Genomic DNA, 21,952 nt, shown 5'->3' with positions numbered 1-21,952 from the left:
CAGAGCTCCTTTAGTAAATGGTTTCACTTTTCCTTAGAGAGAGAAACTTCTGCTTTTGATATTAGAACAGGAAAAAAAGTAGCAGTAAATGTAAGTAATATTAAAAACAACCTTCTATAATATAGCCAAATAAAGAGATGAATGAAAGTAAACAAGGATGATGAAACTAGGGTAAAATTGGAAGTGAGAAAGGGAAAGAAAAAGGATTAGGGAAAGAGGTAGGAAGATCAAGTTCAATTAATTATAGTCCTCTTTGAGGTCATTCTTTTGATCACTCTAGACTGTTGACTTCACGATATTAATTATTGTTATTTTCTCTTATATATTTATAATGAAAGTGTCTGTAGATGAGCTTTTGTTGTTGTTGTTGTTGGGTGGAATGGAGATTATAAAACTGTAGGAGTTCTAGATCCCCAAGTAGTTAAGAATCATTACTTTAAAGATTTCACCATGTAGAATAACTTGAGAAATCTAACTGATTCCCTCTTGCTCAATGACTGCTTCCCACCCATGTGAGAGAGATTGAGTGTTTCTTATAATTGTCAGGTTAGAAGCCAGTGATCAGCATTATACTCCTTAGTATTTAATTGTTGGTAGGTGCCGTCGAGTTGGTACCGACTCATAGTGACCCTATGCACAACAGAACCAAACACTGCCTGGTCCTGGGCCAACCTCACAATTGTTGCCACGCTGCCCATTGATGTTGCCACTTTACCAGTCCATCTTGCTGGGGTACTTCCTCTTTTTCTCTGGCCCTGTACCTTACCAAACATGATATCCTTGTCCAGCAACTGGTCCCTTCTGACAATATGTCCAAAGTATGAGAGATGAAGTTAGCCATCCTGGCCTCTGAGGAGCACTCTGGCTGCACTTTTTCCATCATAACTCTGTTTGTTCTTTTGGCAGCCCATGGTACTTTCAGTATTCTCCTCCAACGCCATAGCTCAAATGCATTAATTCTTCTACTGATCTTCCTTATTCACTGTCCAACTTTCACATGCATATGAGGTTATTGAAAATCCCATGGCTTGGGTCAGGCGCACCTCGGTCCTCAAGCTGACATCTTTGCTCTTCAACACTTTAAAAAGATTTTGTGCAGCAGATTTGCCTAATGCAATATGCCGTTTGATTTCTTGACTGTTGCTTCTATGAGTGTTGATGGTTGATCCAAGTAGAATGAAGTCTTTTCTCTGTTAAGAATGTTGTTTAGTTTCTAATTCTAAGCTTAGAATTTAGCTTTTACTGAAGTGAAACTTAAAATGACATGATATTTTATATGTCAAAATGTTGGTGGTTCAAACCTATACCCAGGGCACATTGGAAGACAGGTCTGCTTCCGAGTGTCACATTCTTGAAGACTCTGTGGAACAGTTCTCTTTTGCCTATGTGGGGTTGCCATGAGTTGGAATCAACTCAACAACAACAATAACATATTATGATATCTGATATGAATTGCAGAAACTTAAATGCTTTTGATTAGTATTATTTTTATGCAGATACGTTTGGTATTCTGGGACTCTACTGAGGTTAGGAATAATTCTGGGAGTAAGAATTGGTGGCTATTTCCGACAGCCACAAGACAAGAAGTCACTGCTGGGTTGGGGGATCTTTGGGCTTGGGACATACATACACATGAAGGGAGTCTTTTAGGACTAAGGAGTACAGGAGGTCCGAAGTCGGTGAGGGAAGGTAACAGGGAATCCCAGACACACTGGACTTTCCTTGTGCTTCTCTTTGGAAGACTAGTTGTCTAGGAGACAAGCTTGGTAAGGAATGTAACATTTAGGGGATTCAGCAAGGATAGCTTCTTTAAAGTAGGCAAGCCAAAAGAATGTATGCAGAGGAATTTTCTTCCAAGCATTGACTCACAAGAAAATCTGTGGTTACTATGTTGTTGTTATGTGCTGTTGAGTCGATTCTGACCCATAGTGACCCTGTATAGGGATTCCAAGGAGCAGCTGGTGAACTTGAACCACTGATCTTGCAGTTCAAATGGCTTTACAATCTGGAGCATTGATCCACAGCACCACACCAATTAGTTCCTCTTAAGTTTGTGAATCAAAATTCATTTTGCTGTGCAATAAGTGTTTATATATTTTGGAAATTTGATGAGTCTTAATCTATGAGTTTCTAATTCCTTAAATATACATTATTTAGTGTGAAAGCTACTAACCATATATGTTGTTGTTATAAGTGCTGTCAAGAAATCTAATCGTGACTCCTTATAGGGTTTCTGAGGAGCAGGTAGTGGGTTTAATTCACTGACCTTGTGGTTTGCAGTCCAGTGCTGATCCTACAGTGCTACACAATTTAAAATTAAAATGTAAAAAATCCAGTTCTGCAGTCACATTAGTTACGTATCAGATGTTCAATAGCCGCATGTGGCTAGTGGCTACTGTATTGGACAATGCATTATATTGAACATTCTCACCTTCTGAGAAAATTCTGTAGGATATCACTGCCCTAAATTAATTTGTATTACTTCTTTTCTTCTCTCATCCATTAGATTAAAACTGGTTTGTATTAACATATAAACAACTTTGAGAATTGTTTAAATAAAAAGTTTTAAAAGTTAACTAGAGTAAGAGTGCATTGCTTGTTACCTAACTGAAGAAACTGTAGAATCATCTCTTGGAGTGCCGTCTGAAAGAGTTTTCATGCAGTAGGAATTAACATAAGGGAGGGTACTCCTCATGACTAGTATTCTACCTCTTCTACTAAACTGATGTCCTCCAGATTATTTCTCCTCTTAAGTAGAAATAATGTTCTGGAAATGCCCAAAATATTATGCCAATTTCTAACATAAAAAAATAGGTTTGTTTCTTGTACTTTTTAGGTGATAATGAACTTATTTACTTAGTTACAATGCTTTATCTACTTCTAGACACTACACATCAGGTCACCATGAATTGGGAATGCTGAAACCTGATTTTAGATCATCTAACCTCTCAAAAGTTGAAAAAATTTAAAACCTCAAAAGGTAATTATGGAGGGGCTTTCAAAAGTTCATCGGAAAGTTCCATTATCTTTTAACTTCATTTTTCATAAGCTTTTTGATGCCCCCTTGTATTTCTGGTCTACTTCTCTGAGATTCTACCAACCATACATAAAAGGTGAAGGATAATCTCACCTGTTTTTTTTTTTTTTTTAGTTTTTTTTAAGCTTTTTGTATTGAGTGAGTGAAGACTAATAGGACAGACCTCCAGTTTTATATTTAGCAGCAAATCATTATAATGATTATAATTCCCTCCATGCACCCTTGTTGTTGTTGTCAGGTGCCATCGAGTCGGAACTGACTCATAGCGACCCCATGCACAGCAGAACGAAACAATGTCCGATCCTGGGCCAACCTTACTACCGCTGCCACACTTGAGTCCATCAATGATGCCACCTGGCCAATCCATCTCGTTAGGGGTCTTCCTCTTTTTCTCTGACCTTCCATGACCTTACCCAGCATGACATCCTTCTCCAGCGACTGTTTCCTCTGGACAATGTGTCCAAAGTATGATAGACGAAGCTTAGCCATCCTGGCCTCCATGCACCCTTAGCCAACAGTATTTATCTCTATTACCTCTTTTTTTCTTTCTTGATATACACATACCACATTGAAAAAATATATATTCATTCAAATGTCCAAAGGGCACATTTTGTAAGTCAGCCTCTCGCCCACAGGCACACTGCCTTTCTCAGTCCGTGGTCTATGCCATTGACTCTGCCACCATCTCTGTTGTCATTGCTCTTCTGGTTAGGATCCCTCACTTCTCTCATGTTCTTCCCTCTTGATGGTCATAGGGTCACCTGTTTTGTTTTAAACAGAAAAGAAGAACAGACTTTTTACCTGTTTCACGTAATCTTAATTGTACGTATGTTTATTTTTTAACCTTGGTTTCTTTTAGAGGATTTATTTGCTATAGAATTGCTTGACTCTACCAATGAGATAAACTCAGGTTTGTGTATTTAAAAGGGTTTTGCTTACTGTTTTCTTCTTATACTGCTCTAGTATTTAAAAAAAGCTATTATTTTTGCCAGCACAGGGTTGCTATGAGTCAGAACCGACTCAATGGCACTTAACAGCACCAAGTATATCTAGGAGAGGCTTGAAAAAACTAGAAATTATAGAATTAAATATCTAAAATTAGAAGGCCAAAAAAGAGCATTTAGAAATTCCTCACAGTCATATGCAAAGAGAACTGTATTCTATTAGAGATACTGTATTGTATAACTACAGATTCTGGTTGTGGACTTCACTAGTGAAGATTTCCAGGCACTGCATGAATGACAGGACAGATGCCATTTAGCTGACTAGTTCTGGTAGGTGGCCCACCTGGCTTTTGAAGATTTGTAAATGTCTCTTAAATCCTATCCCCGGGTTCTCTGAAACTGACAGTTTAATCTGAGACCCAGTACTTTTTAAAAGAAACAGACTTTGCCTGCAAGATCACACGACAAGTATTGATGTGAGTGGACAGTTCAGCGGTGTGCCTGTGAATCTCTGGATGGCTGTTTAAGGCGGAGGAAAAGTCCCTTGCCTGCTCTGTGCACTTGCTGTGCTCCAGAGGCAACGTCCACTTTAAGAAGGTGTGCACCTCATTAGCTGCTCGATGAGTTTAAACCTCTACTCATTCGCCTCCAGCTCGTCTACCAAACCAGCTAGTTTTTTAATTCAGGCAGCTTGCTAGTCATGTTTCACCTGCTGAAAAAGTGTTGAATGCTTCTGACAGCTAAAGATGGTTTCCCAGAGGAATCTCTCAGTGCTTTCTCAGTGAGTTTGACACTTTTCTCTACAGCCTCACCTCAGGGGCCACCCAGAGTGACCAGGCTCACAATGACAACAAGCTATATTTGGCTTTTTTTCATGAAAGTTGTGTAAGCATAAGTCAAAAAGTATTGCTACTAGTTTTCCAGTTTATACATGCCCAGGTGTATTTAAAACACAACGTGTTTAAACATGTCTCTGCAACCAGAGAATGGCTGTACTAACCTCAGTGATACACTTGTCTAAGGGTTTTGTTTTTTTTTAAAGGTCCAATAAAATAGTTGCTTCTGAGGCTGAGAGATCATCTCAGAAGGTTATGGTGACTTTTTTGGGGGGTGATTCCAAAGGATTGTAGTTTTGATAGATTTTTCTCAGACACAGGACAGTCACTGGGGCTTATGAGGAAGAAACTTTAAGAAAATTAATAACTGTATTGGTGAGAAAATGGTTAGGAAAGTTGTGTCAAATAATTTTTTGCCATCATGACAGTGCACCTGCTTTCAGGGTAGCAAGTGCTGGTCTGTAAGAATTGGGAAACTTTAACCTATCTATCGTACAGCTCTATCTTGCCTCTTCAGACTTTGTTTTGTTCTCCAAACTCAGGGAACATCGAAAAGGAACACAATTTGAGTCCCTTGAAGATGTCAAAATTGCCGTTTTGATTTGGGGTAAATAGAAGAGTGCAGAATTTTTTTGGGAAGAGTTAGAGATGGAAACACCACCTTCAGAAGTGTATATACCTAGGTGGTGGTGGTGGTGGTTATGTTCCATGGAGTTGGATCCGACTCATAGTGACCCTGTATAGGGTTTCTGAGGCTATAAACCTTTACAGGAGCAAGAAAGCCTTATCTTTTCCCGCAGAACAGCTGGTAGTTTCGAACTGCTTTCCTTGAGGTTATCAGCCCGATTCGTAACCACTACGCTACCAGAGCACCTGATACCTAGGTGGAGAGTATGTCAAAAAAACAATAGCTTCATATTTTGTTTTTATGTTTAATAAAGGTTTCTGTGATTTTGTAGCAATACTCTTTGACTTGCCCTCACATGTATAGCATAATTTCAAGAGACAGTAACTAAAATCTTTTTCAATGTATAGTGCAGTGAATTATTTAATGTCTCTACTGGCCATAGTCTTTGTAACTGTCACCAAACTACTTTTTTCTGATGGGTCTGGTTAAGAAAAGGTAGAAGAAGGTGCTGATAGATGATATGATTCAGTTGTGAGTGATTGTTAACAGGGGTAATTGTGATTGGTTAATTTTATCATCCTGCTGGATATAAAATGAGCCATCTCAGATGTAGGGTCACGGATCACTCTACCATTGAAGAAGACCTAGAAGTGGAGTGAGTCCTTTGGATCCTGAGATTCCTGCCCATTGAACTTCCCGTGACCCAGAGACAGAGGAGTAGAAGGAACAGTGGCAGAGGAACAGCAGCAACAGAACCTAGAGTCAGAGGATCCGACAGAGAATTGAGCTTCCCAGCGCACAGTTCAAGTAAAGCTGGGTGCCTTTAAGCAGGATGCTCACTTGTGGAGTGGAGTGCCTCCAGGCACTTATATGGGGTGCTATGTTTGCTGACCCACAGCACTAAAACCAAGTGCCTTTGGGCTAAGGCTTGTAATGGAGGGAAGTATTCTTTGGGCATTTATCAACTGCTATAACACAACTTTGTAACATTGCTGGAGCAGGGCAAAGGGCAAAGAGACCATGGTTGAAAGGACAAGGACTAGAGAGAGGCCTCTTGTAGGCATAGCTGTCTTGACCGGAAGAACTGTGCCTTAAACATTTCTTGTCCTGCGTTGTAATGTGTTAACTTCTCTAATAAACCCCATAACAGTGAGGATGGTGTCTGAATTCTCTGCCACCATTGCAGTGAATTATTGAACCCAGTTGTGCTGTGCAAGGGATGGTTGGTGCCCGTTTTTGCACACTGTGATAGAGGATTTTAAAAAATTCAAAATGGAATGATCTTAATCTTTTGTTTTATTGTAAATTATTAAAAAAAGAAAGTATTTATAGTAGCACATGGATCATCCTGGCTTCTGAGGAGCATGCTGACTGTACTTCTTCCAACACAGATTTGTTTGTTCTTTTGGCAGTCCATGGTACTTGTGATATCCTTCTCCAACAAGAAATTCAAATGTATCATTCTTCTGCGGTCTTCCTTATTCACTGTCCAACTTTCACATGCATGTTAGGCGATTGAAAATATCTTGGCTTGGGTCAGGTGCACCTTTGTCCCCAAACTGACACTTTTAGTCAACACTTTAAAGGTCTTGTATAGCAGTTTTGCCTAATGCAATACGTTGTTTGATTTGTTGACTTACCGCTTCCATGAGTGTTGACTGATCTAAGCAAACTGAAGTCTTTGGCAACTTCAGCCAGTCTTTTCTCCTTTTATCTTGATGTTGTTTATTGGTCCGGTGGTGAGGACTTTTCTCTTTTTTACGTTGAGGTATAATGCATACTGAAGGCTGTGGTGTTTGATCTTCATCAGTATTTTAAGTACTATTTGCTTTCAGCAGTCAAGGTTGTATTATCTGCATATCATAGGTTGTTATTGACCCTTCTTCCAATCCTGACACCACATTCTTCTTCATATAATCCAGCTTCTCAGATTATTTGTTCAGCATAAAGATTGAGTAAGTATGGTGAAAGAATACAACCCTGACACATACCTTTCTTGATTTTAAACCATTCACTGTCCCCTTACTCTGTTCAAATGACTGCATATTGGTTCATGCACAGGTTCCTCATGAGCACGATTAAGAGTTCCAGAATACTCATTCTCCTCAAAGTTGTCCATAAGCTTGTCATGATCCACCCAGTCAGAAGCCTTTGTATAGTCAATAAAGCACAGGTAATGGTAGCCAGATACCATCCAAGTCTTCTGGTCTCTTGGCAAAGGAAACAGTTGCTCATGGAGGGCAATTAGCCACACATTCCACATCCTTCTATTCCTGATTCTCTTTCCTCTGCTGCTCTGGGTGAGCAGAGGCCAGTTGTGCCTCAATAAACAACTGCTTGTGAGATACATATGGATTTTATAGAGTATTTTGCCCCTTAACAATATACTGGGATAAGCATTGGACTGCTAGCTGCAACATTGCTGGGTCAAACCCACAGCTGATCCTTGGGCTTCCTATATAGAGTCTCTATGAGTTGAAACTGATTCAAAGGCACTTTACAACAACAACAATACTCTTGATTAGGTAGGGAATTAAAAAAAAGAATCCCCCCAGATTTTATGGTAAGAAATCTGAAATATAAATACATTCTTATTTGAAGATGTTATATAGTTGTATGTGCAAATGCCTTACTATAGTGGTGATGACCTATAATAGATGCTTAATAAATGCTTCCACAATTCTTGGACATATAAATAGTGAAACTTTGTGGACCCAGTATAAAAAGCCACAAGTAACCTTGGTATTAATCTTTTTGCTGCAGATCAAACCTTATTCTTAAGTATGTTTGTGTTTTCTGATTCAGGTTTGTAAGTTGTTGTGACTAGTAGTGTTGCTATTTAATTCTCTTGTAAACTAGGCTGCCCAACTATTTTAGGGGCTTGCAGTAAAAGCAAATATCTTTTACTAGTGAGTAAGAGACCACATTATGAGATTACACAATACATGCTGTAAAGTTGTACAGCATGTGAAACTTTTACATGGGCCTTTTGGCATAGTAATAGGTGTCTTAAGTCCTTTGCTAACTTTGAAGATGTATAGAATGAATGCTGAGATCAGAGTGAACATTTCTGTTAGAAATTGGTTATGGAATAGCTGGTGATACAATTTAAGATCTGATGTTTCTAGTTGTTCTAGAAAAGAAAGTAGGAACCACAGATCTAGATCTGAGTGTTGACTATTTGTAAAGTCCTATCTTGAAGGTAGTATTGCTGCATATTCATCAGCATATCAATTGGAATTCTAGTCCTTGTGCTCTTCCACAGGGAAATTGTGGACCTCATTTTTCAGTGAATCAGTGAAGATGATGGAATTGGGGCCTCAACTTTTTGCTCATTGTGGACAAAATGAAGGGTACTTCTGATAGGAGTTCTCAAACAATAGCCATGTCTGAGCTTTATTTCGAAGTAATAAGGGACTGTACAAAAATTGCCTTCATGATTCCAGGTGTTTGTGAATTATAAATTTGCATTAGTATTAAATGTGGGTATAGTTAGTCTGTACAAGACCTTTTTAAAGTGTTGAAGAGCAAAGATGTAAGTTTGAGAACTAAGGTAAAGCCTGACCCAAGCCATGGTATTTTCAGTAACCTCATATGGATGCGAAAGCTGGACAGTGAATAAGGAAGACTGTAGAAGAATTGATGCTTTTGAGTTATGGTGTTGGAGGAGAATATTAAAAGTGCCATGGGCTGCCAAAAAAACCAAACAGATCTGTGTTGTAAGAAGTACAGCCAGGGTGCTCCTTGGAGGTCAAGATGACCAAACTTCGTCTCTCATACTTAGGACATATTGTCAGGAGGGACCAGTCACTGGAGAAGGATGTCATGTTTGGTAAGGTGGAGGGTGGGTCAGAAAAAAGAGGAAGACCCCCAGTGAGATGGATTGGCCAAGTGGCAACATTGATAGACTCAAGCGTGGCAACATTAGTGAGGTTGGCCCAGGATTGGGCAGTGTTTTGTTCTGTTGTGCATAAAGTCGCTATGGGACGGTACTGACTCAATGGCACTTAACAACAACAGTTAGTCTGTTTATCTTTATTTGTTACCACTTTGTATTTCCGATGCAAAATAAAAATAATTATTAGAATATAGATTTGTAAATGCTTCCCTTGTACTTTGGATTGCTTGCCTTTAGGGGTGGGGAGTTCTTTTTATTTATTTGAACTCAAGCCTTTTTGAGAGAAAAGTCACTTAAACTTTATAGAATCTAATTTTATGGTTGCACAGGATTATCATTTATGTGCTTCTGAGGCGTTGGCTCACTCTTTTGTTTGTCATTAAAAACCATTCCTTAGAGTGCTTATGGTGAGCAAGACTGTAGAGGGAATATGATCAGCTGGTAGTCATCTAAGAGTAAAGGAAAATTGAAAGTGTATTCTGCTAAAGCGCCCAAGGATGATAGTTGTTGTTAGTGCCTGGGAGTCAATATTGACTCATAGTCACCCTGTATAGGGTTTCCAAAGCTGTAAATTTTTACGGGAGCTGAAAGTCTCAGTTTTCTCCCGTAGAGTGACTGGTAAAGTGGAGCTACCGACCTTGTAGTTAGCAGCCCAGCTTAATCCTCTATACTACCCTAGCTTCTTAGGCTGAAGGTTGTGTATGTATTTATGAATGAAACAGATATACATTAGTGTGCACTCACAGACAGAATATAGGAGCTACCGCTTAAATATCTTTCGAATGTTTGAATTCCCGCTGTTATTTTTTTTCTTTCAGGCCTTCAAGATCATCCATATACTCTAGGATTTCTTGCCTCTGACTGTTCACTTTGTTTTAACTTTACATGACTATTTCCATAAAATCTCTACCCTTCTAAATTTAGCACAGTCTCTTTATTAAAGTTACTCACTGTGAAGGTCCCTTCTGTTCCCTGTTGAGACCTTGACTGATCTTACCTTTTGTGCCTCCTTGTTTTGGATATCTTCTGTTTGCCCCTGCAGATCTGCTCTCCATCATTCCCCACCCTGCCCTCTGTGCCAGGGTGTTGCCCTTGTTCTTTGTCCTCTGTTTGGCTTTAGACAATGGGAAGCATGGGCAACAGGAGAGTGAGGTTGCAGTATTTATTCTCCAGGCTCCCTCCTGCCAAATCCTGTCCTGTTGGCTGTTCTGGAGGTCAAGTGCTCCTGTCAAGTGGCCATTGTTTTACCTTTTAAGTTTGGGGATGGTAGCAGTTTTGGAAGGCTACTCTCTCTTCTTGATCCTGCCACACCTTCTGTACCTTGTAATAGTCTCTTTGTTAAACTCTCCTTAAATTACCCAGTTTGTGGGTGCTGTCTTTTTCCTGCTGGAATCCTGACTGCTACATTTCTCAGCTCCTCTAAACTTCAATCTTGCTTGCTGTTACAGCTGTGTTATTTTCTTGTAGCATTTATCCTTTTTTCCGTCCATTAAAATATTTTTTATGAGGTCTTTTGTCCCACTTTTTAGTCTTTTTTCCTTTCTTGGCATTGTGGCTATCATATAATTTGGAAAGAAGTGTTCCAGTGGGAGATATTCAAGAGGATGAACATCAGAGTTTCCCTATGGCATAGCATATTTATTTAGATGTTTGAAATGAAATTTTTTGAAAAAACAGGAAAAGGTACTGAACTCAGTATGTTGTTAAGTGTTGTTGAGTTGGTTCTGACTCATAGCGACCCTGTATAGGGTTTCCGAGGATTTGAACCTACTCATGGCTGGTGGGTTTGAACCAGTGACTTTGTGGTTAGCATTCCAGTGCTTATCACAGCACTACACTGGGACAACGAAGTCAGTACAGTCACTTTAATGACTTCAGATTTTTGTTCTTTCAGGAAGAAAGAACATAGTACTTGTTTTTCTTTAACTTTCCTTCTACAGATTAACAGTTGTTTACATCAGCCTTTCTCTTTTAAAACTATATTTTAGATTTACTCCATTGGAATATATTTAACAGCATATCTTTGAGAAGTTATTTTATGCACACTACACACACAAGGAGCTCTCTGGTAGCGTAGTGGTTACGAAATGGGCTGTGAACCACAAGGTCAGCAGTTCAAAACTACCAGCCGTTCTGTGGGAGAAAGATGAGGCTTTCTGCTCCTGTAAAGATTTACAGCCTCGGAAACCCTGTACAGGGTGGCTATGAGTCGGAACCGACTCCATAGTGCACCACCACCACCACCACCACCACCACCCCCCCACCCACACACACAGAGACAGATGGGGTGAAAAAATTCATTTTTTTGCATTCTATTTTTCATGAAAATTTTGAAGCATGTATGTGTGTGTGTGTGTGTGTGTATGTATGATAATGGGAGAGATTTCAATTATCCCTTACTTGGAAGAGTATATAGGAAACATTTATATAGAAATACATCTGTCCAGATACATAACCTGTCTTCCTCAACATATCATAATAGGGATGCACCAAGAACAAACATACAGTAGTTAACTAATGTGTTTTTAAAAATCACCATAAATTGATTCCAGCTCATGGTGACCTCAGTATTTTACAGTAGAATTGTGCTTTTTATGGGTGGTTTTTCAGAAGTACATTGTCGTTTTTTTCCTCTGAGGTGCCTCTGGGTACACTCACACCTCCAGCCTTCCAGCTTATAGCCAAGCATATTAACTCTTTGCACCATCCAGGACAACTAATGCATTTGGCATCATTAAAATGAGTATACATCACTATTAGTCATAGTCCTCGATTGGAAACAGGGACTATTCAGATTGGATACTTTGAGGAAATTTAAGTGAAGAACTATTCACAAATACTCATGTGTGAACAGAGTTTAGAAAGTCAACAAAGGATAATTTGGTACACTGGACTAGGAACTGAGAGGATGGGAAATTGTCCCTTAAACCTGGGAGGCAAAGGGAAATAGTGGTTACTGGAACCTAAGAAGGGAGCTGTGTGGAGAATGCCAGCTAACAGTCAAAACCCATGGTGGTCCTGCAGAAGGGGAGCCAGGGAAAGAGTTCCTTGTCTTCAGGTTCCTTTGGCCTGTTCACTCCTGCCAGTGTTTCCTGCCCCGCCCCTGCCCAACCTAACACAGGGTGAGGGAACACATTGATTCAGTCTGTGAGTTGACCTCTGGTGTCACAGTTCTGAGTGCATGAGAGAGTGAATGGGGAAGTTCCAAAGGAGAATTAAATATTTTGTTTTCTGGTTGTAATAGACATAGTTGAACTTTGATGGATCTATTATTGTAACAGCTGAAAACTCATTAAATGGGTACTGTAAAAATGACTTCTATTAAGCTGGAAAATTTAATTAAGATAAAAATATCCTATAGTTATGATTAAAGGTCAGTGGAGAACCACCGGAGGAAGTAGGATAACTGTTATTTCAGGGAGAGGGGGGGAGTGTAATCATTGAGATGAAACAAAGTGTATGATTTCTTGAATATAAAGCTGATGGTATTGCCTATAAACGTTCACTCAATTCACAGTAGAAAGGTGAAAAAAAGTATCTTAAGTCCTCTAGGTATTAATAAAAGAATATACCTGCCATATGAATGGATTTAGTTTGAGTAGAATCTTCTATAGTATAAAGTGTTTATTATGGTGAAATATGTAACAAAACATTTGCTCTTCTTAAGTGACATTAATTCAGTAGATATGGATCATGTTCACTGTGTTGTATAAACATCACTACTATTTCCAATTTTTTTTCCATTATCTTAAACAGAAAATCAATACCCCGTAAGCAGTACCTTTCCATTATTTCCCTTTCCCCAGGCTTTGGTAACCACTTGGAAACTTTTGTCTCTATACATTTGTCTGGTTTAGGCATTTTATGTAAGTGGGATAATACAATATTTGTCCTTTTGTGTCTGACTAATTTATCAGTATGTTTTCAAGGTTCATCCATGTCAAATCATGTATCAGAACGTCACTTCTCTTTATGGCTAAATAATACCCATTTTATGGCTGTACCACATTTTGTTTGTGTATTCATCTCTTGTTGGACATTTAGGTTGTATCCACTTTTGGGCTATTATGAGAATACTGCAGTGTGCAAGTATCGATTGAGCCCTACATTCAGTTCTTTTGTGTTTATGTATCTAGTAGTGGTATTGTTAAATCATATGGTAAGCCAATGTTTAACTTTTTGAGGAAAATAAAATAATAACTTTAACAGAATTTTCTATCACTGTTCTAAAAAAATTGGTGTGATGATATAGGATCAGCACTGAACCATGAGGCTGGCAGTTAAAACCCATCAGCTAAGCTACTTCTAGGCAACCTTATTTAAGGTCACTATGAATCAGAACTGCCTCAATGGCGTGGAGTAACAATTCTAAAAATTACCATTGCAAAAAGTCTGTATAGTGGACAAAGAATATTCTGTTGCTTTTTGGAGTGGAGGTATCTGTTCACTTTGAAGGAATGGATATGTCTGCATATGTGTATGTAATACATATGAGTAATAGAGGGAGTCATTGTGGCATATTTAACATGATGATAAAGATTCATGTTTAGACAATGCAGACCCAGTGTTGAAGTTCAGTATTAATGTTTCTTCATTTGTCAGTGTAGATGTTGTAATGTGCTCGCTCTCTCTCTGAGGTTATCAATGATGGATATTTGTTCCTCAGTCTTTACTCCATTCTCATTCTTCCTGACATCATAGCAGTTGGTTTCCTATGTTTACCTAGATTTATATTTGATACTCTGAGCTAGGTCCTGTAGCTTGTGTATCTCAACATTGATCTATTTCTCTACTGTTCATTCTTTTGTTTGAAGAATGGCCAGTACCTGCTGCTCACTCTGCTAGGTGTGGGAGCTGTGGCAGTGGATAGACATAGTGAGTATTCATCCTTTCTTCTACCTTCTTCCACAGTCTTCTATGTGACTTATTAGGCCTTAGCTGCTGAATACTGTAGCACTGCCAGTCTTTTGACTTTGTGCTTTCTCTGAAAACGGTTTTATTTTCTGGTCTTAAATTAACACCTCTGATACCAGCCTCCTATACATCTCTTTTTACTTCTGATCTCTGCCCTGAATTTTATTCACTTAACCATTCTGTAAACTTTTGCTCAGAGCCAACTGTGTGCCTGGGGCTAAGGATACAAAAACCCTGAAGATGGTCCTTGTCCTTTAAGTTGCTGATAGACATGCAAAAAGCTGTTTAGAATACAAGGTGGCATGGACAGATAAGGGAGTGCCTGGGGAAAGAAGATGGCAAATATCCCTGACAGAAAGCTGCTGCTGGTGGTGGTGATGGTGTACCATGGTTCCCAACGACTCTGTTATAGGGGTCCCGAGGCTGTTAATCTTTACAGGCGCAGAAAGCCTCATGTATCTCCCACGGATTGGCTGGTAGTTTTGAACTGCTTACCTTGAGGTTAGCAGTCCGACTCTACCAGAAAAGAAGAGGGCAAGTATCCCTGCCAGAAAGCTGAGCACATAGGAAATCTCGTAGGGATTTTGTCAGTGTAGTGTGTTCGGGCAGTAGCAAATGTGTAGTGTGATTGGAGTCTTAGGATTGTGGAGGAGAGTGGAAGATGAGGCTGAACATTTGGGAAGGTTCCAGGTCATTCCAAATACATTATTCTCCTTAGTAAATGAATTTTCCCACCATAACCATTTCCACATTCTCACTTTACAATTCTGCCATTGGAACCATCATTCGCCCCACTTCAGACCTGTCCCCAGCAATTCTACTCAGTCATCACGTCGTGTCATTTCTATATTCAAAACTGTATCTGTTTTCACTATCAAAACAGTACTTGTCACACTCAGTTACTAGATTGTTTCAAAGCTCCATTCATTAAATGCTCTCCGGTCTTTTTAGTAAATTTTTTCAAGAACTCTTCATTTTACTATGTTACTAACCCTAAACAAAAGAGGGCAGTAATGTCTTAGATCAGTATTTTAAACCAGTTCAGTTTCTTAAATCAGTATTTTATTTCTTAATAAATACAAAAGTCGCAACTCTCATAACTTCCATCAAAACCCACAATATTACAGAATTTGGAGATACTGTATAGCAAATAAGATTTTATTCCACTGACTTTGAGTTTTTACTATGCAATCCAAAGGTATTTTGTACCGAGAGCTTTTTCAAAGGAGAGGGTCCCTCTCCCTTCTGTCCTCCCTCACCACAATTCGAACCTGTTCCTGTAGCAGGATCACATGGGAGACCACATATACCCTGATACTGGAAGCAGATAGCCTGGGTTGGAATCTTGGCTCCATCAACCTACTAATTTCATTCCTTATGTCTCAGTAACTTTAGGTGAAAAATGGAGGTAATGAAAGAACATCCTTCATAGGGTTGACTTAAGTATTAATTGGTGTAACCTAGTGCTTGGCATGTGTGAGCACGCAGAACACGTGGCTGTATTACGTACCTTGAAAACATCTTGCTCTTGTTGATGCTATCCGCATGCTGTCCTTGCTTGCATCCCTCCACCACTAAACGCTCTCCTGGTGCCAGTATTGCCTGTGATTCACCTGTCCTTTTCAAATTCAACTCTGGTGTTTCTTCTGTTTTTTTTCTAACTTGAATTCTGAATTTCTATAGCCCTTTTTGTAACATTTTAGTGATTAGTCATATTTTCAACCTTTTTTGGTATTTCTTTTTAAATTTTGTTGTTGTTGTTGTTTGGTGCCATCGAGTCGGTACCAACTCATAGCGACCTTATGCACAGCAGAACGAAACGCTGCCCGATCCTGGGCCAACCTCTCTATTGTTGCCATGCTTGAGTCCATCGATGCTGCCACTTGGCCAGTCCATCTCGTTGGGGGTCTTCCTCTTTTTCTCTGACCCTCCATCTTACCAAACATAATATCCTTCTCCAGCGACTGGTCCCTTCTGACAATATGTCTGAAGTGTGAGAGATGAAGTTTGACCATCCTGGCCTCCAAGGAGCACTCTGACTGTACTTCTTCCAAAATGGATCTATTGGTTCTTTTGGCAGCCCGTTGCACTTTCAATATTCTCCTCCAACACCATAACTTAAAAGCATCAATTCTTCTACAGTCTTCCTTATTCACTGTCCAGCTTTCGCATGCATATGAGGTTATTGAAAATACCATGGCTTGGGTCAGGCAAATTCACTCTTTGTGATGTACAGTTCTGTGAGTTTTAATACATTTATAGAGTGGTGGAACTATTATCACAATCAAGATACAGAACTGTTTCATCACTCTCTGTGTTGGCATTTCTTTTTAAACAGTTTTCTGAAAATAGTACTGGAATTATATCTCCTATATAACAGCTGTAATGTCTGGTCTGCCTAGCATTGAGTGCACAGTACTGAGTAGATACTTGAAAGTTTGGATTGTAGAGAACATAGCCTAAACGTATGACCAAACTTGGACTTATTAAGAAACTACTAACTTTAGTTACTCAGCTCACCATCTGCTCCTTGGAAACCCTGTACAGCGTCACTATGAGTCGGAACCGACCTGACGACGTTTAACAACTTCTATTTGGTGTTTCAGGGTCACTTCTTTAGGTGAAAAATTTTAACAGGAAATGGTCCTGTATAACTTGTTGAAGTGGTTTTGGAGCTCTTCCAGGGGTAATAAAAACAGTATTTGATTTGTATTTGGAAAGCAAAGGGTTTGTTCCTGTCTTTCTGGTTTTAATATCAAGTATATTTACAGTTTCTATTATTTTTGTTACCCTCTTAAATTCTGATGTAAGATGAGTTTAGTACATCTTCCCTCTGTGATTATATTTAGCTGTTATGATCATTAAATTTGTTTGCTTTTTTGCCTTATTTCTTAAACATATTTAGTATGTTGAAAAAAATGAGTTAGTTACAGAATTTAGAATATAAAATTTCCTGTTTTATTTTAGTTATATTTATCCATGGGCCACTTTTGTTCTCTTCCTGAAAGGTTCTTGTATATATTGTTCATAAAATCAGAGATCAATGCAATTAAGATCCCTCGGAAACCCTGTACAGGGTCGCTATGGGTCGGAACCGACTCGACGGCACTTAACAACAACAACAACAATACTTATAGAAATGTGCGGCTGATGTTGGCCAGATGAATGCTGCATGGATCCTTCTATCTTCACTGTTGGTATCATGTGGTATTTATTGACTTTTTCAGAAAGGACAAAATAAGGTTAAGATTTGCATCCCAGCTAGTAGACTTTACTTCCTAATGAAGTGAATTGAATTTAACCATGTGTGTCTTTTTTTCCCTTCCCCAACAGCTTCCATGCCTATGGCTGTTCTAAATTTGGGCCAAATATATCCATTTCAGAGAGGCATTTTCTGTAATGACAACAGCATCAAGTATCCATACCATGACAGTACCGTCACATCCACTGTCCTCAACACAGTGGGGCTTGGCTTACCCATTTCCTCTGTAAGTAAATTCATCAGTAGGTAGTTATGGGTTTATTTTGCTGGAAGTTGGATGAAGTGATGCAATCGGGTGGGGGTAAGTCCTCAGTACCATCTTCACCAGTGCTGATGGGCCAATGATTGCTTGAGAAGGAAACGCACTGTTTTAATCCAAGATAGTGTTTCTTCATTTGGATGTTAGCCAAATAACTTGATTTTTAAATTGTAAACGTTATAGAATGTTTATTTTAGAATGTTGTTGTTGTTAAGTACTGTGGAGTCAGTTCTAACTCATAGTGACCCTGCACAGGGTTTCCGAGGCTGTAAATCTTTACAGGAGCAGAAAGTCTCATCTATCTACCTTGGTGCGGCTGGCAGTTTCGAACTACTGACCTTGAGGTTAGCAGCCCAATTCATAACCACCACACTACCACAGCTCCTTTATTTTAGAACAGAAGGTTTTGTTGTTGTTGTTTTTTAGGTAATTTGTATCAGATATTCTCAGTTTGCAAGGGAGGAAAGTTAGGGCTACATGCATGCTCAAGCCCAGTAAACTATTTTATGGCAGATCTTAAGCTAGGTTTATGTCTGTTTTTATCATAGTATTAAATGGAGAGTGAATCCGTAGTGAAAGCCATAAAAAAAGAGACAGGTTATTTATTAAATTTGAGAAAACAAAAAAATTCAGTAGAATACATCAAAACTATGTAATTATTTTATTTATTAATTTTTATGGGGTGAAAATTACACTGAAAATGTGCACCAATGCTAGAGGGAAAAGAAAGGAAAAGGTGAACAAAGTGAGATGGTGAAAAGCACAGCAAAGCCTAAAAGGCACACTGATACAGATAATAATAAATGATAACAGTAGCTGCTTTATTTGTGCCTACTGAATAACAGGAAAGACACTTTGTAGGTATTTAATTTAATGCCTTACAGCATCCTGCAAGATAGAGTTGATCATCCATTTTACAGATTAGTGTAAGACTCAGGCTAACAGCAATGAAATAAATGAACACCAATTTAACAATTTCATCATGTATAATTCGGACATTGGTAACATTCTTCAAGTTGTCCAACAATGCTCTGAATCCTATCCAAATTATTGCACCACTATTAACATGAACTCATGGCCCCCTAAGCCAAAACTCTCCCTTAGAAATCTAAAGAAATCTAAAGAGTTACATTAGGCAGATTTGCTGAAAAAGAACTCTTTAAAGTGTTAAAGGAACTCCTGGTGGGATGCTGGAGGGAAAGCACTGGACTGTGGATAGCAAGGTTCAAACCCACCAGCTGCTCCTTGGAAAATGTACACAGGGTCACTGTGAGTTGGAATTGACTTGCTGGCACTTAACAACAACAAAGTGTTAAAGAGCAAAGATGTCACTTTGAGGACTAAGATGCGCCTGACCCAAGCCATGGTATTTTTCATCACCTCAAATGGGTAAGCTAGCTAGACAATAAGGAAAACTAGAGAATAATCAATACATTTGATACATGATTTTGATGAAGAACGTTGAATATATGTGGACTGCCAGAAGAATGAATAAATCTGTTTTGGAAGAAGTATAGCCCCTGACTTTGACTTTCATACTATAGACATGCTGTCAGGAAAGATGAGTCTCTGAGAGGACATCATGCTAGGTAAAGTGGATGGCCAGTGAAAAAGAGGAAGTCCCTTAGTGAGATGGAGTGACTCAATTACAACAGTGGCTTCAAATATCACAACAATTGTGAAGATGGTGCAGGGCCTCGCAGACTTTCGTTTTCTTGTGTATAGGGTCATTATGAGTTGGAACCAACAGGATGGCACCTAACAACAACAACATTCTAATTTGAATATAACTGCTTGTAAAAGAGTAAATGGGGGAAAAAATTGGGGATTTAGATTCAGGGGAGATATTTAGTTTTTTTCCTAATAAATAAACTACCCCAATTAGTAGCTTCGCTTTTAGCTGTTAAACTTCAGAAATTGTGCAGAAATACATACAGTGCTGTCACTGAGATGATAATATTGTTGTGGTTAGGTACTGTCGAGTTGGTACTGACTCATAGCAACCCTATGCACAACAGTACAAAACACTGTCTGGTCCTAGGCCAACCTCACGATCGTTGTTATATTTGAGTCCATTGATTGCTGCCACTGTGCCAGTCCGTCTCATTAGGGGTCTTCATCTTTTTCTTCAACCTTCCACTTTACCAAACACCATTTCCTTCTCCAGTGACTGGTCCTTCCTGACAAAATGTCCGAATGTGAGAGATGAAGTCTGGCTATCCTGGCTTCCAAGGAGCACTCTGGCTGTACTTTTTCCAGCACAGATCTGTTTGTTCTTTTGGCAGTTCAATCACCCTTAGTTCTGTTGCCTGTGTACCACTACTGTTAACATTTTGTTATTTTTGAAATTTGGTAAGTTTTTAGATCATATCATAATATTGTAAATTCAGTCTTGTGCCTTCCCTGGTTTTTACTTATCTTTATAACATATATTTTTAGTTAAGCAACTTGAGATGAGTTACTACGTCTTGGGGACTCAAGGTCATTGTCTCAGGGGATACTGTAGTCCACAAAGAACTGTAGTTCACAAAGACAGTGTTCTATATTCTCCTTTGGTGAGTAGCAACTAGGATCTTAAGAACTCATGAGCAGCCATCTAAGGTGCAGTTACTGGTCTCTCCATGTGTGGAAGAAAGAAAAGTGGTGAAAATTGAAGATGCTTGGAATCAAGTAGTCCAATGGACTAATGGAACATATGAAACTCAGTCTCCGTGACTCAGACCAGAAGAACTAGATGGTGCCTGGCTACCACTACCAACTGCTCTAAAAGGGACCACCTTGGAAGGGCCTGGATAGCGTGGGATCAAATGTGGAACAAAACTCAAAATTATAAAAAAAATATTGGGTTTGTTGGTCAGAAAGAGACTGAGGGAACTTGAGTCAGAATTGACTTGATGACACTTAACAACAACAGCTTGTAACACCAGGTATGCTGTTGTATGTCATCAAGTCAGTTCTGACTCAGCGACCCTGTATAGGGGTTCTGAGAGTGGCTGGTGGGATTGAAGTGCCTATCTTGTAGTTAACAGTCCAGCCGCTCCCCCCAGGGCTCTACATCAGGTACGTTGTTGTTAAGTGCCATCCAGTTGGTTCCAACTCATAGCAACCCTGTATAGGATTTCCAAGAAGCGGCTGGTGAGCTTGAACCACCGACCTTGCAGTGCAAACCCACCTTGCAGTCCAGTGCATTAACTCACAGTGCCACACCACATCAGGTATAGAAGGCAATTTGTTTTTTATAAAGTGAGTTATGTATGTTTTATGTAAATCTATAAACATACTTATATGTAATAAGTTTATGTTTAAAATGACTTTAGGTGACACAGAAGTTAACATTTTAGAGCAGTGATTTATTTTTACAACAATTTCCTTTTTTTTTTTCTTTTTCCCCTTATGTATTCTGTATCATTTTATCATTTGCTATTATTTGGCCAGTTTCTTCTTGTCACCATTTCCCTTTACTAGTCCAGGAAGCTGATATCAAAGTGGCTTATTGTTCATACTTAGATGTTGTAGTTCCCTTATTACCATGTTGACATGGGTATGGGTATTGTTACTACCGTTTTCCAGTTTCTTCCCAGTAGGTAACAAGATTTTACTAGGGTAGGGTTGGTCTGTTTTGCTTGCCATTGTAGTATTAGTGCCAAGTATAGCTTTGGTGGTCAATATAGGTAGAAAAATTTAATGAAAAGTTACTAAATAATGAAATGTAATAAGATTGTTGCATGCCTTAGACAATAATTACTAACATGTAATTTCAGTTTATTAACTTTGGGGAAAAAACAGGACACAATTATTTTAAATATATATTGCAATTAGAGATATTGTAAAATATGGGGGAAATGTGTATTAGAATTGAAATAATAGTATTGTGGAGTTTGGTTCCTTATGCTGAAAGATGATTTTCTTGTTAGTTTATTCCCACGTGGAGAGGTACATTGCCTGCATACTTTGTTATGGAAAGTACTGACTCAGTCAGTTCTTATGAGAAATTGTCCCAGCTCCCTTTATATAAGGGAATAATAAAATAAAGTAATACCAGATGCATCCTTGAGGATTTTCTGCCATCTCTGAAATTTTTTTTGTGTAAAACTACCCCCTCACCTTTGGGAGAGTAATATATAGAATTAAATATTCTCTTAATATAAAAATGTTTTGAGTGCTTAGATTTAGT

At 38.8% G+C, this 21,952-nt stretch overlaps 1 protein-coding gene across 2 annotated transcripts in view; it reads left to right on the top strand.

Moving 5' to 3' along the window:
• The window catches only part of PPAP2A (phosphatidic acid phosphatase type 2A), a 165,644-nt gene that overhangs the window by 30,940 nt on the left and 112,752 nt on the right, over positions 1-21,952 (top strand). The window contains exon 2 of one of the 2 annotated variants that reach the window (XM_006874639.1): positions 17,591-17,745. The exons of the other annotated variant lie outside the window; for it this stretch is intronic. Within the exon in view, the coding sequence (XP_006874701.1) occupies positions 17,591-17,745 (155 nt within the window). The remainder of the gene's footprint in view (positions 1-17,590; positions 17,746-21,952) is intronic. 2 annotated transcript variants of the gene reach the window in all.

This window comes from Chrysochloris asiatica, unplaced genomic scaffold (genome assembly GCF_000296735.1).
Source record: "Chrysochloris asiatica unplaced genomic scaffold, ChrAsi1.0 scaffold00291, whole genome shotgun sequence".
NCBI classification, from domain to species: Eukaryota; Metazoa; Chordata; class Mammalia; order Afrosoricida; family Chrysochloridae; genus Chrysochloris; species Chrysochloris asiatica.
The sequence above is the reverse complement of the archived record's forward strand: the minus strand, read 5'-3'. Positions and strand labels throughout refer to the sequence as shown.